Source organism: Poecilia latipinna, unplaced genomic scaffold (genome assembly GCF_001443285.1).
Source record: "Poecilia latipinna isolate Pla-1442-1.1 unplaced genomic scaffold, P_latipinna-1.0 Scaffold268, whole genome shotgun sequence".
Taxonomy (NCBI): domain Eukaryota; kingdom Metazoa; phylum Chordata; class Actinopteri; order Cyprinodontiformes; family Poeciliidae; genus Poecilia; species Poecilia latipinna.
In genome coordinates this window covers 242,629-253,086 of record NW_015112884.1, presented here as the reverse complement: position 1 = coordinate 253,086, position 10,458 = coordinate 242,629, and the positions used below count along the sequence as shown (strand labels likewise).

At 41.3% G+C, this 10,458-nt stretch overlaps 2 protein-coding genes across 5 annotated transcripts in view; one reads left to right on the top strand and one right to left on the bottom strand.

The window, feature by feature from the left end:
* The first annotated feature begins 836 nt into the window (after positions 1-836).
* On the top strand, positions 837-8,122 carry exorh (extra-ocular rhodopsin). The gene is made up of 5 exons (XM_015033429.1): positions 837-1,846; positions 2,068-2,236; positions 2,358-2,523; positions 3,934-4,173; positions 6,024-8,122. The coding sequence occupies exons 1-5, from the start codon at positions 1,486-1,488 to the stop codon at positions 6,147-6,149; spliced, it is 1,062 nt and encodes a 353-aa protein (XP_014888915.1). The 5' UTR covers positions 837-1,485; the 3' UTR covers positions 6,150-8,122.
* A 303-nt stretch (positions 8,123-8,425) lies between these two features.
* The window catches only part of plxnd1 (plexin D1), a 102,964-nt gene continuing 100,931 nt past the window's right edge, over positions 8,426-10,458 (bottom strand). For all 4 annotated transcript variants that reach the window (XM_015033405.1, XM_015033408.1, XM_015033406.1 and 1 more), the window contains exon 36: positions 8,426-9,269. In XM_015033405.1, the coding sequence (XP_014888891.1) occupies positions 9,153-9,269 (117 nt within the window). In that variant the 3' untranslated portion in view covers positions 8,426-9,152. The remainder of the gene's footprint in view (positions 9,270-10,458) is intronic.

Below are 10,458 nucleotides of genomic sequence, written 5' to 3'. Positions count from 1 at the left end.
CCAAAATGGCTGCCTTATACAAAATCTGTTGTTGCGCAATACTTTTATTTTTTTGTTAAACCTTACAATCACACTCAATACTTCTTTTAGTGAAGTTTCTACCGTGTTTGGAGGTACACAATGGACATTTCTAGCAGTAACTAACTTGTCGACTAATCACATTGGTAAGTGCCACTGGTCAAGAACAAGGTCATCAAGGTCAGGGTAAGACTTTAGAGGTCAGTGAAGCACAGCATGAATACCCACAATCACCAGTTCTGTTTCACTGCTCTCACACATAGAGATCTTAAAACCGTCTTCAGTTAATCTCTCTGATGAAACAACTAATGGTTTTAAAAAACCTCACCTTTTCTACATCACAGTTCATTGATATGTATTTTTAACATCAACATTTCCTTTGACCATTAAAGGCAGGTTCAAGTACACAGACAGTTTGAGAACCTTTCATTTATTTTACTTTTTATTTTCAGGAAAATTAGAAAATAATCATCTTGGAGGCATAACTTGTAGTTTTCTGTAAATACATAGCGGAGTAATGTAAATTTGTTGTTCTAAATCTTTAGGAGCAGAGGTAATACGTGGTGTGTCTTGGTAAAAGGTACTTTGTGTACAGTGTAAAATATATAAAACCTTTTTGAGAAACATCACTATTTTAATGTTTTTGTGCATGTTATTACACAAAGATCTGTGTCCTTTCTGAGCTTGTGTACAGATCGTATCAACTATAATAAAATACGCTGGCTTTCATATGACTGTTATTATCCATTTTACAAGGGAAAAAACGAGTGATTTCAACTGCCTTTTCTCTTTTTGTTTGAACTTTGTGTTTGTGTAAGAGCTGTTATGAGCAGCATAACCCGCTGATTCTGATTACACTCAACACTATAAGTGGAGCTCTCCGCCTTGCAGTGGTTGAGGATTAAGCTTTTTACAGATGCAAATAAGTTGGATTGCTGCAGAAATTTCATTTGTAGTCCGTCCACTCCGAACGGCTGAAATTCCAAACCGTTCCTCCGCCTCCCCTCCCACTCTCGGCTAATTCTCATGCAGCTCTGATGCACATGACAGTAATTAATGGGTTTATTTAACCGTGGTTCTAACTTCTCACTGAGAAAATGCTTCACATCTTTTATGTGCTGTGTATTTTTAGAGCTTTCTCCCGTGATGCCTTGTGTATCTCAGTGTGTGCGTGTTTTTGTTAATGTGTGCAAGGACTCTCAAACTGTGTCTTAATTCAATCTCTGCTAACACCTCACTCCATCCCTCGTCCCTAATCCGGCCAGACTATTAAAAGGTGGCGCACCTCCTCAGGGGGCTGCAGAGAACGTCTTACTTCCTCAGGATCCAGCCGCCCATCCGTATTTTTCTCCTAATTTCCACCTCCGCTGCACCACAAGACATCCCAGCTGTACTTTGCTCTGAGAGGTGCAGGCTCTTTCGCCCCGGTCTCGGAGAAAAGAAAAGACATCATCAACAGCCACAGCCATGAATGGCACAGAAGGACCCAACTTTTATGTCCCCATGTCTAATAGGACGGGATTGGTGCGCAGCCCATTTGAGCACCCTCAGTACTACCTCGCCGAGCCGTGGAAGTACTCTCTTCTGGCCGCATACATGCTGTTCCTCATCATCACGGCCTTCCCCATTAACTTCCTCACCCTTCACGTCACCGTCAAGCACAAAAAGCTGCGAACCCCGCTGAACTATGTTCTGCTCAACCTGGCGGTGGCCGACCTTTTCATGATAGTTGGAGGATTCACGGTGACCCTGTACACGGCCCTGCACGGATACTTCAGCCTGGGCGTCACCGGCTGCAACGTTGAGGGATTCTTTGCCACTTTAGGAGGTGAGAAGCTGTTCATGTATATTCTGCTCAAAATACGTCCACTGTGTACTACAGTTCAAGACTATGGAAGAGGATTAGGGCCAATGAAAAACTTTTTTTTTTTCCCCCTCAGAAATTCTGTCTGCAAATTCTGAGAATTTTGTTTTTCAGCTGCCCCAGTTGTCTTCAATACAAGACTGTAGATCAGTTTTTATAGTAAAATGTCCTGCTTTATGTCTCAGGGGAGATCGGCCTCTGGTCTCTGGTCGTTTTGGCCGTTGAGCGCTACGTTGTGGTCTGTAAGCCTATGACCAACTTCCGCTTCGAGGAAAAACACGCCATCACTGGCTTGGCATTCTCCTGGGTCATGGCCCTGACCTGTGCTGCTCCGCCTCTGTTCGGATGGTCCAGGTACTGCATGCCACCGTGAAACTGCAGAAATATTCCTGTTTTTGTTGTTTTAGTTTGTTATGGTACTGCATACAGGCAGCATCTAATAATGGCATGCTGCGATATTGTTTTTTGGATGCAGGTACATCCCAGAGGGCATGCAGTGTTCCTGTGGGATTGACTACTACACTCCCAAGCCGGAGATCAACAACACCTCATTTGTCATCTATATGTTCGTCCTCCACTTCAGCATCCCCCTCTTCATCATTTTCTTTTGCTACAGTCGCCTGCTCTGCACCGTGCGGGCGGTAAGAATATCACCATCTATGCTTTGATTGAAAAAGAAAGAGAGAAAAAAAAGGATATGATAGATTGTTTATCAGGATAAAGATTTTTTTCCCCCCCTCCATCTGAAGGAGGGCAAAGCATCATGGAGTCTCAGGAGATGTGAGGGGATTTAGAAGCTCAAGGACGCTTCAGGAGGGCAGATCATTGCCAACGTGGCAGCTTGTACTGAGGTTCTCAAGTTAAAGGGCAGTCTGCCTCCACACTGTGTCATCCTCATGCCCTTGATGATAATACTAAAATTTTTTATCATGCATTAGGAGGCATTAATGGAAAATAAATAAATAAATAAATCTCCACATCCAAATTTGTATGGGTAAAAGTGCATAATCTACCAAAAACAAGATCATTTGTAGCTCCAGTTTTGCTTTGTTGTTCTTTTTCGTAATATGTTTAACGAAAAGATGAAAAAATATAGAAATTTTGCATTTGAACAACTAAATCCTACTTTCAGTTCATCACTTAGTCGCTGCCATCTATTATTATGATGAGGGAACAGTCACAGAAGTGCATTCGGTCACTTTTGAAGCTCTCACAAACAGAAAACAGCTGAACCCTCTGTAGTTGTTCAGTTAACATCCTGAACTAGGAGGAGGTTAATGTTGTTTGGGCAATATTTTCCAACCAATTTTGATCAAATGTTAATTTCGATTGAGATGCAAGAATAGTCTTCTATAGAAAATGTAATGTATCATTACTTATTCCAATGTTCTCAAATTTATGGTTGATTCCCCCACAAAAACATTTTGTATTTACATTTAAAAATCGCCACAAAAAGATTCAAATTAGATGCTTATTGCAAGAAAAGTTTGTTGCATCTCCTATTTCAGTATTTCTTTCAAAATTGTTTTTGACCAGTATCAATTATCCTTATATTTCTTCTATTTTTCTAGAAAAAAGTACAAATGATGTGACTGATCAGTAAATCTAATAAATGTTTTTTAATTCATTTAATTCATGGTTTAAAAAAAAATAATTAGAAACCTAGAAACACAGGCTGCCTTGACAGGAATTCATCAGATATATGAAAAGTTTCTAGAACTTTTCAAATGATAAAAAAAAAGCTTTCATACTATAATTTCTAAAGAAATAGCAGCACTTTAAAACATAGAGTTATAAGGTGCAGAGAAACTTCTGGGAATATTGTTGATATGTTCACTTTTCTCACCAGAGACGGTAGAGCTTGTTGAAATTTGATGTCTCCTGCAATATAGATGACTTTTAAGTTTCCTCCATATATTTTAATAGGACAAAGGTTTTGACCCCTCCAGAAAGTTAATGTTAGTTCCTTACAAAACCGGTTTGAGGGTTTGTGATCCCTTTTTCGTCTCCCAGTCGTGCTTCATGTTTAGGTTCTGTGTGTTTGTGTTCAGGCTGCAGCTCAGCAGCAGGAGTCTGAAACCACCCAAAGAGCAGAGAAGGAAGTGACACGTATGGTCATAGTGATGGTGATCTCCTTCCTGGTGTGCTGGGTGCCCTACGCCACCGTGGCCTGGTACATCTTTGCCAATCAGGGAGTTGAGTTCGGACCAGTGTTCATGACGGCGCCGGCCTTCTTTGCCAAGAGCGCTGCTCTCTACAACCCAGTCATCTACATTCTGCTGAACAGACAGGTATGCAAAGAAGATAACTGTATTGTTGTTTTTTTTTTAACAGATCATGAGGTTGGATAGAAGTTTAATTAAAAAAAAAGGTAGCTAATAAAAAAAAGGTAGCTAATTTGTATTTTCAAACAGAATATTCATTTTTTTCCTATCTAGTATTTCATAGCTAGAATGTTGGATTTCATATTTTTAATTAAACACTTTGCACAAGTATTTAGCCTTTAGTTGCAAAGTTAAAGAAAAACAAAATGTTCTAAGAAAAAAATATAAAAAAATGAAAAACTAAAATAATCTTGCAGCATATATGTGCACACAATGAAACTACTACTTTCCCGAAGCTCCCTTTGATTCACTTTCAGCATTTTGTCTTCTTGAGTTCAGACATTTCCTTTAACTAAAGCCAGAGCTTGCAGAGAGGTCACAAAGGCTCAAGGTGACGTCATTTTTACAAAGACATTAATCTGGACAAGGGCACTAACAATCTGCAGCATTATGGCACAGTGAATGCAGCCGTTACTAATTGGAGAAAATATGTAGGAACATTACGAAACTGGACATTTTTCTAAAACTAAAGATGAGACACAAACTGGTCAATGAGACTGCCAAGAAGCTGAAGGAGCTGCAGGATTTTCTGCCAAGTACTGTCTGTCTTCTAAATGTGAGAAGAGTCTCTTGTATTTTCCATATTTCTGGACTAAGAAATAAGATTGCAAGACACAATCTCCCCCCCCAAAGAAAGCACCTGAGCCGTGTTAAAACCTTGCTTGAGAGACTGGTTCGGCCAACGGAACCAAAGTTAAGCTTGGGCCTCAGTTCCAAAAAGTGTGTTTGGCACATAAGCAACACCGAAAATCACTAAAAACTCTCTCATAAGGAGAGATATTTGCCCTAGTGGATTTTCTTTTACACTTTCACAGTCAGTCCAAGTAAGACTCTGAGAGCAAATTAAGCATTTCGGAGTAAAAAACTAGATTCAACAGTTTGTCTTTGGGGTCACCCGAACAGGGCTCTTGACCAGAAATGTCCTCACAACCTGATACATTTGGACAGCGGTCGGCAGTTCTCTGGACTCACCTCCTCTGGGACAGACTCAATCAAAGCAGTATGTGTACTAAATGTCCAGATTTGGCGTGCTGATAGATTGCTACCAGCACCAGGTAGAAGAAAAAAATGCAAAAAATTGAAACAAAATGTGCTTCAACAAAGCTTTGGTTTATGGGTGTGCAGGGCAGGTTATTGCACCTTTTTTTAAATTTTTTATGCTTGATGGTTGAATTATTCTTTATAAGCCCATATAAAAGCCGGAAAAAGTTTTCTTTTTAATGGTTTGCCATGGTCTCATTTATTTATATAACAAAAACCTGATACTGTAATAGAGGACGACTTTACCTTTTAGTAAAATTTTAGTTGCAGATTTATATGCATATTTATATTTATACTTAGTAACAGTGTAACCAGAATCAGAAAAAAAATAGTATTAAAAAGGATTTGAAACATGTGCAAAAAATGAATCCTGTTTATTTCCTTACCATAAATCTGTCATATTTATCTTGTAAATGATCTAAAACTTAAACCTCAAACTGGAAACTGTTCCAAGATCCAAATAAAGCTCTCTTTAACGGCTTAAACAAGGTCTGCAAAAATGTGTGTATGCCGGGATCTTATTTTATCTACACACAGCAAGGTGAGGTGAACACATTATTAGCCAACGTTAATACATTAGTTTGTGAGAATGAATAGCACATGCTGTTTTTACTGTGGTTACATTTTAGACAAAGTGTATTATTGCATTAATATGTCAGCTGGCCACGCTAATGAGCCAAGTCAATGTTTCCTGAATGTGATTCTGTGGTCTCCAGTTCAGAAACTGCATGATCACCACAGTGTGCTGTGGAAAGAACCCATTCGGAGATGATGAGGCCGCCGCCGCAGTCTCCAAAACCCAGACTTCATCCGTCTCCTCCAGCCAGGTGGCCCCCGCTTGACCCCTCACTCCCTCTTCTATCTGCTCCATCTGTTCCCGCTCACCAAGGGACCCACCACCGCAGAGCAGCAATACGTTCCATTGGCCGATTCCTCCGGACTCACCTCCTCAGTTGTCCTCGCTGCAAGTTGGCGCATGTGCCGCAACTTCAGGCGGATAGACTCAATCAAAGGCCAGCATGTTCACTTTCAGCCCGTTTAATTATGGAAAGTGTTCAGCTGCTCCTGCAGATTTTTAACCCGGCGTTATAGGGTTGTCATCTTGATGCGGTTCCAACTGAATCCCTTCCAGGCCTCCCCCCGCTGCTTCAGTAAACAGGTTATAGGTGAAAGTCTGATTCAGAGTCACGCTCCCACTAATATTTGGATAAACGTTTCTTAGCGTTTTGCAGAGAAAATGCACACGTTTTGTAGCCATGAGCAAGTTACTGACATAATCCTGGCTGGATATTTCACTTTTCCTACCAGAAAGTTTAAAGCTTACATAATTGGTTGGATTCCTGTATACATTTTTTTTTAAACATAGTCCATCATTTTTTTAACCGTGTTGAGGTTCCAGCTTAATGCTAGCCTGCTTTGTCCATCCCCGATCCAGTTTTGATGAGTGTTTGGGTTCATCGTCCTGGTGGATCACACCAGTGTCTCCAAGTTTCAACCGTGCAGCTGCGGATTTACGCTATGGTTAAGGAATGTCACTGCAGTTCATCATCACTGGCTGCGAAACTAACCCTCAGCATGATCCTTCCGCCACCATGCTTGACAATTGGTGGATCCTCTCAAGTTGAAAAGCCTCAGTTTTTCTCCTCCGAACATTTTTCCCCATTTCTGAGGTCAAACAGCTGAATGTCTGTCTTATCCCACCTGAAAACATTTCTCCAGAAGACGACTGGGTCGTTCATGCGCACATCTGCAAATCTCTGTCAGCCTCAAAAGTGGCATATTTGGAACAGGAGGTTCTTGCTTTGTCCGCATCTTGACAGTTGACATGGATATTGTTGTTCCAAAACCTTCTAAGATCCTGCAGTTTAAAACCTTGGTAGTTCTGGGGTCATTCCTAATCCTCTCATTGGAAGTGACCGTTTGGGACAGAAAAGTGAACATTATACACAGTTTCATGATCAAAGAGGACAGAGATACCAAACACACTATTGTGTATTGTGGCTACTGCTGGGTAACAATGTCACTGATTTTAAATCTGTTGAAAATATATAGGCTGTGGAAAAAAGTCAGATCAGTGCAAAGGAATAAAAAATAATAAAATAAATTTATTTACTGTTTCTAGGTATCAATTCTACCTAGAAGCGTGGTCTCATACCCAACCGTAATGATGCCAGAACTTTAGTAATGGTCACAAAAAACATAGTTTCTCTGCAACTTACTACAGGACATTTCTTGAAATATTAATGGGATGTGTGTAAATATCTGAACATTTCTGCATTTACTTGCCCCTGTTTGGATTAGATATAGGTCAATAATAAACCTATCCACCCAACTGTTATTTTTAGAAATCACTGTATCTTCGTCAACCTGAAAACCCCCCCGAAAACACTAGATGTAATGCATAATGAAAAGCCCCATATGAACGTTGCATTTATGTCCATGATATGCATGTGTAAACTTCTGACACTTTATGTCCCCAAATCAGACACTCTGACTAACCAGTTATGAAATCCTTAGATTTATTTAAGTATTAATGTGTTTAATGTTATTAGAGTATCAGATTGTTCTCTCCTCTGGTCTTTATGATGATAAACCTGGGAGGGTTAGCTTGTACTTTGTCTCAGCCATGGGTGTGGAGCGAAACTGCATGACATAGTGTGTGTGTGTGTGTGTGTGTGTGTGTGTGTGTTTGGCAGATGTTTGTTGTATCTGAATGGATGCCAGAATGTGTAATGAAGAGACGTACCGTTTGTTGTGTAGAGGCTAGGATTTGTGTGTTGCAATAAAAACAAAGCTGAATGTCTGCACAACCTTATCCTGCACTTTTTTTTTTTTTTTCAATCATGACAACGTTTACAATGTTTCCTGAGAACTTCCAGATGCTTTTTTTTTGTGGGCGGCTGAGTAGAGGGCCAGATTGTAATGGCTGTCAAATGTCGTTAAAATCCTGTAATGCATTCAAGAGCACAGCGCTTCAGCTGCTGCTATAATAAATAGTATTATTAGACACTTTAAAATACTTACTTTCCTGTAATTTATTTCACAAACAAATCATTTGGCATCACGATTACAGTCTCTCTTCAGATTATATTGAGCTCACACATTTTTTCCTCTTTTAAATGTAAATTTCCCTCTTTTTTTTTTTTAATTGATCAGAATCCAACATCCATTCACAAGCACACTGATTATACTGATGCAGCTCTTCCCAGTGAACTACATTTAAAACATTTGATTTAATTGTTTGCAGTCTTTTATGGCCTTCCCTCTGCTCCTCATCAACCCGTCATCAGCCTGCAGAGCACATTGGGGCGTAACGCTCAGAGCTCCGCTGGGAGCCTGTCGCCCCTCTTCGGCCAGACCTGAGATTGTTGCAGGCTTTAGGAAATGGGAGGAGTCCATCATGGCCCTACTAATCCTGATGGACAGGCCACTTGAAAGCATTATAACACATCTATAAATATTGCTATAGACATTATATTACAGTACAGTGCATCATTGGCTCGTTCCCTTTTAAAAAAACATAAAAGGGCTCAGTGCGTTAAAGGTGGCCACCAGGGCTAATTGTGCAGAAATCCAGGGAAACGCTGTGAATTCCTGCAATTTCCTTCTAATGTTAATCAGAGTTCGGCTGGAATTCTGTCTTGTGTCGTAGGGGAAGTTTTGGGGGAAAACACGTCGCGAGCGTGTGACGCTCCAGAGGCGGCATCAAAATCCGTTTTCTCGCGACAGTCAAGACGCACACGTGAACAGTTCCTCCTGAGCAGCGGTCCCAGGGAACCGTGTAGGTTGGGGAGGAAGGCAGCTGGCAGCAGAAAAGAGGTGGGGAGCAGAGGAGACCGGCGGCTTCAAGCTTCGCTGCAGCACTCGTAGATGTTGTCCTCCACCAGAGCGATGACCTGCTCGAACTTGTGGTGCAGCTGAGTGCGACGTGCCGTGGGGTTGGCCTCCAGAGCGTTCACCACCTGACCGGCGAAGATGGGAGAGAGGGAAGAAAACAAGAACAAAAAAACAAAAACAAAGATGACTTTCAGAAGCTGTCAAGGATTCATTCATTATTCTGTCTACACAGAAGCAAAACGAGGGAATAAACCCGCCACCTGCCGTCACAGACAGTAACTCCTAAAAACGTGTTCTGGATCCTTTTCACATTACAGCTAAAAAGTCAAATGACTCTTATTTGAATTTTGTGTAATAGACCAACAAAACTAGTATGTAGCACAAAAAAAAGCAAACATGGCTTTCAAAATGTGTTACTAGCTTTGTACATCTAACGACTGATTTCTTCTTTCTTTGCCCAAGATCAATCCGATTGGATGGAAAACATTTTTGTGCAATATCTTTAAAGTCTCACTAAGGTTCTAGTCTGGACTTTGTCTGGGCAAGTCGAACACATTCTTTGATCTTAACCTCTCTATGGTAGCTCTGATCGTCCAAAAGAGTCTTTTGTCGTCTGTAAAAGATTTCCTTCCAGAGTTGTATTCGGCTCCATCCCTCTTCCCATCAGCTCCAAGTTGAAGGGGTATGAATACTTTCGAGTGAAGTGCTTCAGCCTCCTCTCCCTGCCTTCATGCACGCCTTATAACCACAAAAGCTCTTGCTCTTCACATATTTATAAAACCCACATCTGCTCTGGTTTTCATGCCCAACAGTTGTCACCGTGTCAGTGGGATTTATGGGCTCTTAGCAGCAGTGTGCTACCAGGCAGAGCGAACTGAGCCGGGGCGAGAGAATAGGCAATCAGGGGCCATTCACAGAGCTCTGTGAATCAGAGTCTAAGCCCCTGGCCCGCGTCAGTACAGTAGCATGACAGAGGGAAGCAGCTAAGCAGCATTATTGTGAGGGCGCTCCATTAAGGCACAGTCACCACTGACTAAGCCTCTCTCTGCAGAATAAGGCGTAGCAGCGTGGAAGCATGGGGGAGGACAGCAGGAGCCTGAAAAGGGCTAGTTCAAAGCAGAACAAGAGATATGAAGCGGCAACTTAACAGCGCCATTAAACAGATGGGGGTGTTGGCTCGCGAGAAGGTAAACAACACGCTGTTTGCTTAAAGTGAAAGGTATCTGTGGGCCGGGAAGAGATGAGTGAACACACTGAATAATTCCTGCTGCTGCTGCTGCTTGGACGAGAGCCCAAATCTGATTGTTTCTCCCT

Bases quoted from the DNA above. Each gene is read 5' to 3' on its own strand.
- exorh (XM_015033429.1), top strand. From the start codon at position 1,486: ATGAATGGCACAGAAGGACCCAACTTTTATGTCCCCATGTCTAATAGG. The intron at 2,524-3,933 runs GTAAGAATATCA...GTTTGTGTTCAG, and splicing joins TGCTCTGCACCGTGCGGGCG to GCTGCAGCTCAGCAGCAGGA. The intron at 4,174-6,023 runs GTATGCAAAGAA...TGTGGTCTCCAG, and splicing joins ACATTCTGCTGAACAGACAG to TTCAGAAACTGCATGATCAC.